This window comes from Eptatretus burgeri, chromosome 14 (genome assembly GCF_056783735.1).
Source record: "Eptatretus burgeri isolate ZD-2024b chromosome 14, Ebu_testis_v1, whole genome shotgun sequence".
Taxonomy (NCBI): domain Eukaryota; kingdom Metazoa; phylum Chordata; class Myxini; order Myxiniformes; family Myxinidae; genus Eptatretus; species Eptatretus burgeri.
The window spans coordinates 32,334,262-32,349,553 of NC_140974.1; the positions used below are offsets into that span (position 1 = coordinate 32,334,262).

A 15,292-nucleotide genomic window follows, 5' to 3' on the forward strand; every position below is an offset into this window, starting at 1 on the left:
AGCAAGATGGAGGGTCAATAGAGAAATGACAAAGCGAAACGGGAAAACAGCTCACACAATACACATTTATTTCCCAGCACACGGAAAGCACACATATACAGCCAAACAGTCAAAATGCACATATAGCAACCAGAACAAAAGCAACAACGAGGTAGAGTTACTACGGACTACGCGCACACACGGCAACTCTTATACAGTTCTACTTTACAGACGGCGCCAACACACATTTACTCAAAAGCAAAGGAAAGAAGCCACCCTCATAGACAAGGGGGCAGATGGGCCTGTAGGCCAATATGCGCGCGTGACCTGAAGGAGCGGCCAGGCCCGCGAGACCGGGGGGGTCCTACCCGCGTCTTCGTGACGCGTTGGCGGACGAGCCGCAGATGTGGCCGCGTGGCTGCACCCCGACTCCGTGCTCCTTGGTGGGTTTCGTTGGCATGACGTTTGGAGTGGGGTGGGAACAGGGCCCCCTTGTTGCACTATCTCAGCGCGGGGGAAAGGGGGAATTGTTGATGCCCTGGGGGAGGGAAAATGGCTGGCTGGCTTGGGTCCCGCGACGAGCGAACCCACACCGCAACCTCGTCGCCGACCGCTGTCCTTCTCGCCTCGGACCCGAGCTCCTTGGCTCTTCCCGCAACTCTTCTCAGCCGACTCCAGAACCCAACTCGATGACTTCGCCACCCGACTCGACTCTCTGCCACACCGATGACTCGACTCACTCTTTCTGCCCTGATTCGTCTTGCGCTCGCCGTTTTATAGGCTGACAGGAGCAGCTAATATGCAAATATCCGGATCAGGATGACCTCGGGGGCGGAGCCACGCTCGCCAATTGGTCGGAGGAAAGGGGGCGTGAATCTCCCCTGATCCTAGAATTTGCATACATCGATTTTCTACAGACGCGCCTGGAGGCGGGGCCAAGCCGCTCCGCGCTTGCTAATTGGACGGAGCAAAAGTGGGCGTGTAGCGTTCCTGATCCGAATTTTCCTCGGAAAGGCCGCTATTTGCGCTCGCGGCTCGGTGCGTATCGCTGAACGGGCCCAAGACAGCCCGACGCTCAGTGTTCACAGGTGGTGCGGGAATGGCCGTAGAAGGAGAGAGGTGAGGGTGGTGGAGGGTTTCAGTGGTGGTTTGATGGTTAAGGTGCCGTTTGGGAATGGCGGTGATGCGATGATGTGGGATTGAGTTGTGAAGGTTAAGGTCGTGGCTGTTGGCGTTGTTGTTGTTGTCCGAGGGTTGGAGCCTGGTTGCAGTTGGTGATGATGGCTGGCGTGGTGGTTGTTGTGTGATGGCGGTTGAGACGTGATTGGTTCAAAATAAAGATAGAACAGAAAAACGGCTATCTCAAAGCGTTGCAGCCCGAATGGATCACATAAATTCCCTCTATACAACGGGTTTGGGGCTAACTACACATGTACTTAGAGATATCTCACCTACGGGCCCTGAATGGTGGTTTGCGAATTTCCACAGCCATAACACTATAATAATACACTATATGTGTTACTCTCCAGGTGCTTGGCTGGGGTGCTTTTTGCACAATTAGTTATGCAATTAGTTGTATAGTCACCATTATTTGCTGTGTCACAAAAATATCATATGGAGATGGAACTAACCTCGTCCCACTGCAGCAGGTAGGCAGAGATACGGGATCCGTTATCAGCTGGGGCCTGGTCACACAATGGTGAGGAGGAGGAAACAGGAATGATGACATGCACAGTAATGCACAAAAACCCCTTCCATATGATAAAGGAAACGTACACAGATGGCTGTTTCATATTCCAAATTCCTGATCCGCACTCTCAACCACACTAAACTCCTCCTTCTCCGAGTGCCTGGCACGCACATGTCATGCCTGGTCCTCAATCTGACTGTTGATGGGGGTGACTTGTACAGATCTCCTCGCCTTTTCAAAAACTTAAAATAATTTCGGTCTTGGTAAGTGGGCACAACCTTCCATTGTAAGAAGAGAGATGTGCGGGTCCTTTGCAAGAGCGATGGTGGGCCGGGCATGTCGGGGACACATCCACTGGTTGTAAAGGCCACGGGGTCGGAGGTTAGGTCTCTCCAGGTATCGCATATTGCTTGTACTCTGCCAAAGAAGAGGGAAGAGAAGGTGAAGAGAAGAACATATTGAGCATGACCTAAATAGTTGCAATATATCTTAAGTCGTACTGCAGTATATTTTCTAAGATCCATGAAGTAAACACAGGTGGCTTTGTGAAGTTTACCTTGCATGGTAGTCCGAAGCAGGCCGCAAATCTGATAACCGCACTTCTAATTCATCTCCACTGTAATAAATCCCACAAGACAATCGTGTAAAGCAGGACGGCCAAACCCACGACGAATAGATATCTTGGGGTATGGTTTTTATGACGTGTGACCTCAGTTTCCTCACATTGTGGCAATGAATCTATGCCTACCTGTACACAAGGTGCCACCGGCTGTCTCGTCCAACATCACAAAGAGACACTTCATAATGGCAGATTGGGACAACCATGGATCCACTGCTGTGGAGGCCGTGGAGGGGCTGCGAAGGTGGGCTCCACGAAAGCACTGCCGAGCGAGCTTGGATGTTTGACAGCTTGGGTACAAGCTACAAATAGGATCACATCGTACCATTAAAGAGAAATTAGAAAGTTCTCCGATCTTATGCACAATGCTGAAATCACACAGATTCTGCTTCATGGTAACAGAACACTTAATTATCAAGGGTGGTTTTGATTTTAATTATCAAAACATATGGATAGTTATGGCACCACATGTGAGGATCAAACATCATTGCTTTTAAATGTCCAAGCAGGAATGAAAAATTAAATGTGCAGACCATTGCACAGAGAACAAACCACTTGGAATGTACAGAAATCAAAACCAGTTGGGGCATGAAAGGCTTCTTCCATCTTCTTCTCTCAACCCCCCTCACCCCTAAAAAGAAACTAAGTGCCTATGGGCCCAATGTTGCGGGCACAATGCCGAAAAGCAATGCAAGGCTAGTGAGCATAATGACAAGTTATCTATAAAGTTGATCACACCTTTTGTTACCAGCATACACCATGGCACAACTAAGGGCCGTATACAAGGAAATAAATTATGAAAGTCACAAAATTCTGGAGATATCAAATAAATGTCTGTAGTTGGGAAGGGTCACAAATTGCAAAAAAGCAGCAGAAATCAACTTTTTTTGTCTTGTCAAAAAGTATGGATCTGGTCCTTGTCTTTGTGAGAGATCAAAATGTTGGTTGCTGCTATTAGTTAATGGATTTGATGATATGTACAAGAAGTAAAGGTACAATTGGTTAGTTCAACAATATCCTGAAACCATTTACTTTGATGTCTTCCCATTCCCCTCCGCCCCCCACCCCCTCCCCCTTTAACAACATTTTTTCTTTGTTCTGTTATGTTCTGCTCCATTTGGTATTCTAGCTCTTCCACGAGCTTCGACTTTGCATACCAAAAAAATATACTGCTGAATACAAGACAACTATTGTATTTTATTGACTTTCTGGTGCAAAGCCAGCAGGGGATGTTGCATCTTGAAGAAAGCTGTTTTTTGGGGGGAAGGTTGAAGCTCACTGTCCTGCCAGTAGCTGTGAAGCATTTAAAAACAAATTCATCCCCTTCTTCATTCCCCCCAGAAATAGCATTTTGTTTTAACCAATCACCATGAGCAAATAACTCCACCTGAATGCAAATTAAACTAAGTGTTCACCTATTTACAAAATACACAACAGTAAAAGTTTTGCTTCTCCCTCTTTACGCACGCACGCACGCATGCACGCACGCACACACTGTCCTTCTCCTCCTCCTTCCTGCATCTCCCGCCCACTCTCCACAACAGCCAGATCATCCGCATACAACATCCTCCCCATAGTACTCCTCAAGCTCACCTTCCTGCTTACCAGCTCCATCACCATGATGGACATGAGTGAGCTAAGAGCGCTTCCCTGCCTCAAACCGATGCTCACACGGAACTCCTCAGACATACCAGTACCAATCGAAGCTCTTCCCTTCATTCCCTTGCACATCCCTTCCACCAACCTGACTTCTGCTTCCAGCATTCCCATCCATATCAGTCACCATCACCATCTCGATCGGGATAGTGTCGTCGGCCTTCTCCAGGTCCACAAATCCCAATGCCATCTTATCTTGCACCTCCAACCACCAGCTGTTTCAGCACGAACATGCCATCCATCACCCCTCTACTCTTTCTAAACCCTCGCTGCTCTTCTCCGATCTCCATCTCCCCATTCTTCCTTATCCTCCTGTTCAGAATCATCTCCAGCACTTTCGTGACGTGACTTAGAGTGGAATGCCCCTGTACTTCTCCATATCTTAAACATCGCCCTTCCCCTTCCATATCGACACAATTAACCTCTCCCTCAAACCTCCCGGAATTGAACCCTCTCTCATACATACATTCAACAGCCTCTTCGTCCAACTGACTGACTTCTGCTGCAATTATCATGTCTGTACACACCTCATCAATGCTTGGTGCTCTTTCTTTCTTCATGACACTGCCAGAAACTGAATAAGAAGTTGATTTGGAGCAGCCCACAAATCCTCAGAGGGTTGTTCGAGGTTGGAAAATAAGCCATATTGGTGCCGTGCCCACGATTGACGTTGTTGAGTGGCTGTGAATTGATACATTTTTAAGTCCCTTCTCTAATCGATTGGTGCATCGAACGGCACAGCATCCTGTCATTTTTAAACGAATGATGAGTTACAGTGTGCTCATTCGATAAGCTATTGAGGGATATAAAATGAAGCATTTTACATACTTGTCTGGTCGTGTGAAAAGCAAGTTTTGTGGAAAATCAGTACAGGTAGTCCCCGGGTTACAAAGGGATTCCATTCCGAACAATCGTTCATACATTCAGTAAATCTATTGGCCGTTGACTCGGTGTTACAAACGGTGGTATGAGCGCACTCTCCCATTGATTTAACAAGCCCAGCGGGAGACCAACCATGACCCTGTCACCCACACTCGCAAAGTTCAAAACAAGGAAAATGCCACATTGAAGAGTTTTAATATTTAAAGTCCACAAAGCTCAGATTAGTGTTGAAAAAGATGAGTTTCTCTGCCTTGTCTGATGAAAGGCAGTTAATTCCGCACAAGCAGCACTGAACAATCCAGAATACTCAAGCAGCAGGTCTACCTTTTTAATGTGAAAAAACAAATTTCACTGACGCTTTGATACACTCGGGTATGCCTGGAACGTATGACGTCAAGAAGTACTCGGCCAGAAAGGCGGTGCAGTAGGTTTTAGCTTTTAACCTCAGCAGCATACAAGCAATCGCACTTTCCTTTGTACTAGATGTTTCTAAAGCAATTGGTTATTAGTCCCCAACCGGTTTCAAAGGAGGGGACTATAGGTTTGCTCTCTGTCTGTGCATCCGTCCATCCATCAGTCCATCCCACCTGTGGTTTTTCCAACTATTTTCCATTACCCTTCAACATATTCAAATGAAACTTGGTACATGGCTTTATTATGATAATTTACAGAACAAGTTCGAGTTTCGGAGCATTTTGTCAACGTTTCACAGAGTTACGCCCTTTTTAGACTTAGAAAATATCACATACTAGTAAAGGTGCCCGTCTTCGATGGGCATCAATGGCAACATATAGTAAAAGACAGATAGCATGAATGTATTTCAAACAATATATTATATCATTTTTATCCATCGATTATCATTCGGGTTTTCCACTTCGATGACATTACCACGTAGTTTAGTGACTACACAACGTGTACCATTCGTGAGTTCCGGAGGATCCATAGAGCGCATTAAAATTACAGGGCACCCTACTTTAAAGTGATCCAAAAGGCCGGATCAGTTTCGTCAACATATTCATATCTTGTAGATTTTAGCTGGTCAGAAAGTCATGGTTTTGTGAAGAAACTACGGCACATGGAAAGTGCAAATTAGTCAGGTATGAACTCAACTGTTTTCTCCCCAAATGGAGCGTGATTCTATGAGCCGAACTCATCTTAGTGGTCCTCTAAAAAATGGGAAACATTTTTATTTCTTTTTTGTGCAATAATTCCTCCCATTTTGCAAATGGAGAACATGAACTGTTTTAACTACCATAATCATCAAAACGAATTTTGAGGGGCCTCTTAAGGAAGACAATAATATCATTACTATATATGTCAAATCTTGTTTCATTTCATGCAGTAACAAAAATCTGATGGTGGAACAAAAAAAGGGGCGTGCCAAAATATTAATATAGATTATACATGGATCGGTGTTCAGCTGCCCTGACTCCACACCCCACTGTTTTACACTCATTTGCTGGACAGCTGGCCTGACTCAGGTCAGGTCAGGTACGGGAGCATGTGCCAGAGCAGTGCGTCGATGCGTCCACTTTCCGCCGGTACTCCAGGGGCCTCCGTCTGGCCATCCCCCAGGCAGATGCCTGGCCCATTCCCATCTCCTTGAGATGCCGATCAACCTACTGCAACCATGAGGCACCTGGGCGGCCCATTGCCCTCCTCCACTCACGAGACTCCCTCGCTGAGAGAATCTGGTGAGCAGGATCAGCGTCAGGAAAACGAGCCACATGTCCATACAGCCGCAGCTGACGCTCACGGACTATGCAGGTAGCAAATCTCATTTGAGTCTCTCTCAGCAACCGCTCGTTGGACACAAAGTCCGACCAGAGATAGCCATGGATTCTCCGAAGAGACCTGGTACCAAAGGAATTAAGTCTCCGTCTCACATCCATAAAGCAAGACTGGAAGCACTAAGGACCTGAAGACTCGGACTTTCGTCCTCCCGCACAGGTACCGGCAGCACCACACCCCATGATCCAGTGAATCCATGACTCCCCAGGCCCGACCAAGACGTCTGTTGACCTCTGGCTCACAGCCAGCAGAGACATGAATATCACTACCAAGTAAGTGAATCTCTCCACGACCTCAACATGCTCACCACAAACAGGCACAGACAGGACAGCAGCATCCAAGATGTCAATGAAAGCCTGGATCTTAGTTTTGACCCAGGAAACTCGTAATCCCAGCGGCTCTGACTCCTCATTCAGCACCTCGAGGGCCCCAAAAAGGATATCTAAAGTCTCCGCAAATATGACTGCATCATCTGCGAAATCAAGGTCAGAGATCTTGACATTCCCAAACGATGCACCGCAGCTTGATCTCTCTGACATCTTCCCTAGAATCCAGTCCATACAAGTGCTGAAAAGTGTGGGGGCCAGTACACACCCCTGACAAACTCCAGTAACAACTGGAAATAAGTCAGAGATGGTACCACCACATCTCACAGCACTCTCAGTACCAGAGTAGAGTTCAGACATCAGATTGATCAGTTTTGGTGGCACCCCATAAAGACCAAGAACCCTCCAGAGGGCATCCCCATTCATTGAATCAAACGCTTTACAGAGATCAACATAAGCTGCAAGCAGCCCTTGCCGAAACTCTCGTCTGCGTTCGGTGAGGACCCGAAGAGCAAGGATACAGTCAATCGTTGACCTCTTTGGTGTAAAGCCTGACTGCTCTGGACTCTGGTGCTCAAGCAGATGGTGGCGAACCCTATCAAGCATTATCCGAGCAAAGACCTTGCCCAGCACTGAGAGCAGCGTCACCCCTCGGTAGTTGTTGCAGTCTTGGCGATCACCTTTTCTTTCCAGAGAGGGACAACAAGGCCCCTCTTTCAGTCAGTTGGGATGATGCCTGTGTTCCAAGCAGAGCACAGAACTGTGAAGCGAAGGCCCCAGATGTTTGAGGTCCACACTGTTAATGCAAAGGGAAGGGAGGAGGCTTCGGGTGCAGGGGAGGAGGAGGGGGAGGTAAGTAGAGTTGTTGAAAGAATTTGGGGGATTGCAGAAGAGTGAAAGGAGGGAGCCGGATGAGGAGAAAAGGCTCTGTGGTGCCCAGTTGAGGTACAGGGGGGGAGTAATAAGAGAGGGGGCAGAAGACAGTTGAGGATTTGAGAAGGTTGAGTGATGAGATGGAGGAGAGAGGGCAGGGGAAGGAAGCAACTTTGTGGATGTGAGGGGGGCAACTTTGAGGGGGGTGAATGGAGAGAGAAGGGTGAGTGGGGAAGTTTTTGAGAAAGGTGAGAGGGAAGTTTGGAGGGAGAAGAGTATGATGGTTGCTTTGAGAGGGGTGAATTGGCACTGAAGTTGGAAAAAAGGATGATTGAAGGAAAGCGAACATGCATTGCAAACTGGGTTTTTTTTTTCATTTTTAGTTCAGAGATGTGACGAAAGACATTTCTTGAGGGATGCAATAAAGACGAATTAAGAGAATGGAGAGAAGAAACGTTGCAACAGTTGGACTTTTCAGACAAGAGATGAAGGAAAGGTCGAATTGAGAGCAGTCTGTTGAAATAGAAAAAGAATTGTGAATTATGATAGATTAATGAGAACCACACGTGTGAAAGAGGAAGATGAAGCATTACAAGAGATCATTTTTTAAAAAATTATTATTATTTTTATTTTGCTAAAGATTGCATAAGATTAGGTAAAGGAAAGGTTGAAAAAAAATTTGCGAGGTCAACGGTGAATTTGGATCGGAAAACACAGAGGGTGGAAGCAGATCCAGCAGAAGCACGTGGTTACCGGAGGTGTTTAGTTAAAAGTGAATTTGTTTATTTATTTATTTATTTATTTATTTTTTAATAAGGATTGCGTAAGATTCGAAAAAGGAAAGGTAGACATTAAATCGTGGAGGTGTATGGTGAATTTGGATCAGTAAATGCAGAGTGAAGCCGATGGATCGATGAAATGTACCAGGAAAAGTTTGGATGAGAGGATAGAAGTTGGTCCATATTTTTGGATAGTGTAGTGTAAATGGGGTCATCACTGTTTGGTGGACGGTACGGCACACATATAAACATGAGGTGGGAGTGGAGGGAAGCCGTAGCCAGAGGTATTCCTGGGGGTGTGGGGGAGTGAGGGCAGTGCATGGTTTCGTGGTTTTGGAAGACACGTGAGTAGGGTAAGAATACTGATTCTGGCTCACTTTTCCCCATGTAAATGAATGGGGGATTTTCAGCGATTTATATTTTTTTTCCCTAAAAATAAACCCCCCTTTTTATCCCAAGGTATATTTATTTGTCTCCCCTTTTAACTTGGAGGTTGAACCTCATTGAATTGAACACCTGGGGGTTGAACAGCTCACTCATTGAACCTATAAAGATTTGTTCATTCTCAAATTCCTTCAATAGTTTAATTTTCTTTGCACAATAATCCCCATCTAAAATATTGACAAACAAAACATTTGAATCTTTATATTTTTTAAGATACCCCTTTTGTGCCATTACGAAATGATAAACTTCTCTTAATGCTCTTGTTTGACCACCTCCTGAGCCACAGGTTATTTTTTGTTAAGCCCCGCCCACTTTTCTTTAAGCCCCGCCCACTTTTGTTAAGCCCCGCCCACTTTCCACAAGGTATTCAATAAGCCCCGTCCACTTTTCTTTAAGCCCCGCCCACTTTTGCTAAGCCCCGCCCACTTTTGCTAAGCTCCGCCCACTTTTCATAAGGTATTTTTCTAAGCCACGCCCACTTTTCCTAAGCTCCGCCCACTTTTGCTAAGCTCCGCCCACTTTTCATAAGGTATTTTTTCTAAGCCACGCCCACTTTTCCTAAGCCCCGCCCACTTTTGCTAAGCTCCGCCCACTTTTCATAAGGTATTTTTTCTAAGCCACGCCCACTTTTCCTAAGCCCCGCCCACTTTTGCTAAGCTCCGCCCACTTTTCATAAGGTATTTTTTCTAAGCCACGCCCACTTTTCCTAAGCTCCGCCTACTTTTGCTAAGCCCCGCCCACTCTTACATCATTTCCAGTTCATCTCTGACTCACAAAGAAATCACTAGAAAATTACAGGATGTTATGGTTTTGAAAAATTTCCCAATGAAGGCTTGCCTAGGCTTGCCCAGGGAATTTCCAAAGGAAACCACACCCACCAGTCTTTCTCTATAAAAGCTTCAAACCCAGGCTCCATTTTAAACATTTGTTCTTGCTGGCAATGGTGTTCTGTGTGCTTGTCTCAAACTCTCTGTCTTCTATGGAACTAAACCTTCAAGTTGATGAACTGGATTCAAACCTCTTATCTATTGAGGTAAGATTTTTTATTTTCCTATTTTCAAACTTTGATTGAAGCATACTCATTTAATAATTAAATAACTTAATTAATACATTATTATTTTCTCTCACAGGAAATTGTGTCTGAAATACGAAATGAAAATACTGCTTTTGCTACAACTTGGGGGGGAATTGTTGGCTTGGTTGAAGACCTTGAGTGGGATGACTTTGGTGTTCCTTGGAACTCTCTGTCTTCTATGGAACTAAACCTTCAAGTTGATGAACTGGATTCAAACCTCTTATCTATTGAGGTAAGATTTTTTATTTTCCTATTTTCAAACTTTGATTGAAGCATACTCATTTAATAATTAAATAACTTAATTCATACATTATTATTTTCTCTCACAGGAAATTGTGTCTGAAATACGAGAAATGAAAATACTGCTTTTGCTACAACTTGGGGCGAAATTGTTGGCTTGGTTGAAGACCTTATGAGCGACCAAGACCCACAGAACGAGTTCGTCCTTGATGACCCAACCAAAGAGTTATACCTTGGAGACCAGCAAAATCCTGAAAAAGAGTTTTACAGCAATAGTACTCATTGTGAGTTATCAAGACAATACCCACTGAACAAGTTATACCTTGATGAGCCAGAATACAAGTTTTACCTTGGAGACTCACAAATTTTGAAAAAATCAGTAAATGAGTTCTGCCTTGATGGTTTAAATAACTACCTTGGAGACTCAGGAAAAGGGTTCTGCCAAGATGGTTCTAAATATGGGGCCTACCTTGGAGACTCACAAATTTTGAAAAAATCAGTAAATGAGTTCTGCCTTGATGGTGTAAATAACTACCTTGGAGACTCAGGAAAAGGGTTCTGCCAAGATGGTTCTAAATATGGGGCCTACCTTGGAGACTCACAAATTTTGAAAAAATCAGTAAATGAGTTCTGCCTTGATGGTGTAAATAACTACCTTGGAGACTCAGGAAAAGGGTTCTGCCAAGATGGTTCTAAATATGGGGCCTACCTTGGAGACTCACAAATTTTGAAAAAATCAGTAAATGAGTTATCCTTAAGAGACTTTGTAAGTTGGTTTTACTTTGAATACTTGAAATGTGGGTTCTGGATTGATAACTCACAATGTGATACATATCTTGGAAACTCAACGGGAATGTGGTTATACCTTGAAGACTTGGAAAGTTGGGTTTATGTTGGACACTTGAAACTTTTTTGGGGGCTTTTATTTATTTATTTATTTATTTATTATTATTATTATTTTATTTATTTATATTTTGGAGACTTTTGGAGTTGCTATCACTCTTTGGGATCTAAACCTATCGATGTAGTTCTTTGTCGGATGGTGCTTGATGGGAGCAAGATCAAGAAAGTTCTGGGAAGAAAGTGCAGGCTTACTCCCCCTTTCTACGTCATCAAACCTGAAAGCCTTAAAAGACAGAATTGGAAGAAGAAAAAAAAAAAAAAACGTAAAAATATATATATATAGGTGGAAATCTCATTTTGAAAAAGACATTGTGTTGGGCGAGGATTGAGTTGGGGTTGAGATTTTGAATGTGAGGGTTGGGGTTGAGATTTTGAATGTGAGGGTTGGGACACACACACATACACATCAACAAACAAAAGTTAAGCCTTGACTATTCAGTTGAGGATTCTGTGTTTGGGGTTCACAGATCTAAGAACGTCCCCCTTGACACACATTATATACTGTTATACACCTCGGACTTGGCCCTCGAGTGTCCACAACGGTGTATAGTAGGAGGGAGTGAAGCGCCAACCTATTGCTCCCATTGCACACACACACACAAACAAAAGTTAAGCCTTGACTATTCAGTTGAGGATTCTGTGTTTGGGGTTCACAGATCTAAGAACGTCCCCCTTGACACACATTATATACTGTAATACACCTCGGACTTGTCCCTCTAGTGTCCACAAAGGTGTATTATATGCTTGAATTTTGTCTTTTGTAATTCCTGTGAATAAAATGAACCTAAAATCTCTTCCCCTTCCAAATCATATATTTTATAAGTCCAAGGAACTGTATCTATTACATCAACAATTTTAAAAAGTTCTTTCGTCCATCGTTCAGTAAAACCCTTTTCAAAATGAGATTTCCACCTATATATTCTTACGATATCACCAACTTTGAACTTAGGTTTTCTGACATTAATCTCTTTTTCATATTTTAATTTTGTAAATGTTTCTGATGGCTTCATATTCGTTGACGTGTGAATCGTGTCATTATACTTATCCACAATATCCTGAATAAAAGATAACCATTGTTGTGAACCGAGTTGTGTGAATTTTTTATATAGTCTCTCTTTTAAGGTACGATTAAAACGTTCAACAACAACTGCCTTCCCTTCATTAAAGGTACTGTATAATGTAATACTGTTATTCTTTTAAAAATTCATAAATGTCTTTTTATAAAACTCTCTACCCTCATCACTCCACAATTTCTTAGGTTTTCACTTACTTTTAATAAATTTGTGTTGAAAAGCTAACATAAGAGTATTACCTGTTTTCTTTTTTAAAGGGACAACCCACGCATATCTACTCCTCAAATCAATAGCAGTTAAAGCATACTTGTACCCCTTATCATTATTGAGTTCAATCAAATCAGCAGACCAGATATAATCAACTTCCTTGGAATAAACTTTCCTTCTCTGAAACTTTGTGAATATTGGTTTATGTAATTCATCAGCTAATTGCTCTTCAGTCTTAATGGCATCATTAGAGCCTATAAGTTTTTTGAATTTCCAAGTCCAAGTTTCAATTTAGCACTAATCATCTTCTTCACGATGAACCTATCAACTTTTTCTCTCAAGGTTGGATTTTGTATCAGAGACAAATTATACAACATTTCTCTATCGGCTTCATGCTTTTCTTCCAACGTTGTGGTATTCCCATAATCAATATCGTGTCTCATGCACACTTCATCAACTCTATTGATTGGTTTACTCCAGGATTTAGGATTGTCTGCCTCATCTAATCTTTTATCTAAGTTTGTGCCTGGACCACAGAAAGAATAACCTGGAAGATGTAATTCCCCTGGTATTCCAGTAGTTGTAAATTTACTTCCTGATAAAAACTTTTGTATATCTCCTCCGAGTTTGTGTTTGGAGATAAATTGATTTTTTTTTGAACCACACACCGAACATATACCTTTTTGTATAACCCTGTTATTTTTACTTTTAATATATGAAATATTTTTAGTATTAGTTTTCTTTTACATTTGAGACAATATCTCATTTATTTATGAGAAAAATTCCTGCAGAGTGCAAAAACCTTTTAGTTTCCAACATGCACATTTGAATCTTAATTTTTAAAACATAAAGAATCCTTAGAAATGCCTTCACTCTCTCCTCCATTTATTTAAGAAAAAACTTGAATTAAAATCCATATCTTGTCGATGCTAATAGTCTTGTCGAGAAAGTATTGCAAATAGACTTGTCAATTCTTTGTTTTCCTCCTCGGTGGGTTGAGTTATTTTCTGTAATACCACCAATCTTTTGAATCTCACTGGTTTCCATATTTTGATATTTATTCATTCTCTCTCTTTCCTCCCTCTCTCTCTTCTCTCTTCCTCCTCCCTCTCTCTCTTCTCTCTTTCCTCCCTCTCTCTATTCTCTCTTTCCTCCTTCTCTCTCTTCTCCTTTTCCTCCTTCTCTCTCTTCTCCTTTTCCTCCTTCTCTTTCTTCTCCCTCTCTCTCTTCTCTCTTTCCTCCTTCTCTCTCTCTTCCCTCTCTTCTTCAACTCCTTCCTCATCCCTTACTATACTTGAATCGTTTACACCCCATAGAATATTATACATATATTCATCAGGATTTCTTGTTATTCCTGTATCCAAAATAATTTTTTTACAACAGGATACCAATAAAATTTCTTTTGAATTTCTAAAAGAGCCTTACCTTTTCTTAACCTTATAATTTTTTCATTATTTAACATTCTAATTAAATCTAAAGTTGTCGGTTTATCAACATCAGCATAATGCCAATCTTTTATTGAAAATACCTCATTCTTATGTTGTAGAACATATTTATTAAAATACCGAATACCCTTTTCTTGAAGGTATGCTTGAACACAGAAATGATAATTTTCTTGAAGCCTTCTTGCTGTCATTTATGTATTAGAAATATATGTTAGAATAATATTATGGCACGAAACACCTCCCCATCTTCCCATAGTTAAATCATTTTGTATTTCCTTACTTATTATATATAATCCTGTTTTTTCTGTTTTCATGAGATAAACAAGGGCAAAACCATTATTATATTTACCCTTATTAAATTCTTTTATTTGTTGTTTACTAATCGTGGCTCCACAAAACTCATTCTCGATACCAAGTGGATAATATTCTTCCTTACGAGACTGATTTAATTGTTCCAGGTCTTCGAGGTTAATTTTAAATGACCAATTATACCCTAAATCATTCATATCATACCCCCATTGTTCTATTCTCATACAAACGATACGCCCTTCTTTATAAAAATTTATTTTAATTCGAACTGTGAATTCTGTATGACCTGGAGATAATATCAACACTTCTGTATCTTTAGAATACACAGCCGTTTTATTTAAGTATATATATTGTGATAAATCGCTTAATCTCACCAAGTCATTCGCGTCAGTCGGGCTTGGATAATTTTTTAATTTATAAGCATTTTTCATGTTAATATTTTTGTTTATATTATATTTATGTCGTTCAGCCTGTGCCTTTGTGTAATAATTTGATAAATCAATATCCAGTTCTTGAGATACACCAAAGATAGAACCATCTTTACCAACATAAGTCATTTATATTAGATTAAAAATAATATCATAAAATTTTTTATTTTTGTTGAGTTGAAATAACACATATAGACATAATTGACCACAACACTTGGAATTTAATTCTTGGACTTGAAATGTTTGATAAACACCATTCTGTAAGAATTTTATGACTTCAACAGGTGGTGGAAGACCAAAACTATCAAAATAATATTTGTCTTGACTATTAAAAATACAAACCCAATGAGAACCGTTCCCATCATTATCTTCTAAGTTCATAATAATATTCTTTGTATGTTTCGACACATTTGTTAATTCATCTCTCATACAAATAACCACATTATGAATTTTTAATTTCTTACAATATTTGGCAAGTTGTAAATTTGATGTTGTATTCTTTCCAAATTCTTTCAACCACTCATCAATGCTCATTTATTTATTAGAAAGATATAATCCATTACCTCTTTTAGT

General features: G+C 41.6%; 1 protein-coding gene across 8 annotated transcripts in view; it reads right to left on the reverse strand.

Annotated features, from left to right (window-relative positions):
• Positions 1-15,292, reverse strand: part of LOC147012911 (fibronectin type III domain-containing protein 3B-like) — a 173,612-nt gene that overhangs the window by 79,668 nt on the left and 78,652 nt on the right. For all 8 annotated transcript variants that reach the window (XM_085854257.1, XM_085854261.1, XM_085854260.1 and 5 more), the window contains 4 exons: positions 2,418-2,590; positions 2,226-2,285; positions 1,948-2,086; positions 1,611-1,664 (listed from right to left, as the gene is read on the reverse strand). In XM_085854257.1, coding sequence (XP_085710383.1) covers positions 1,611-1,664; positions 1,948-2,086; positions 2,226-2,285; positions 2,418-2,590 — 426 coding nt within the window. The remainder of the gene's footprint in view (positions 1-1,610; positions 1,665-1,947; positions 2,087-2,225; positions 2,286-2,417; positions 2,591-15,292) is intronic.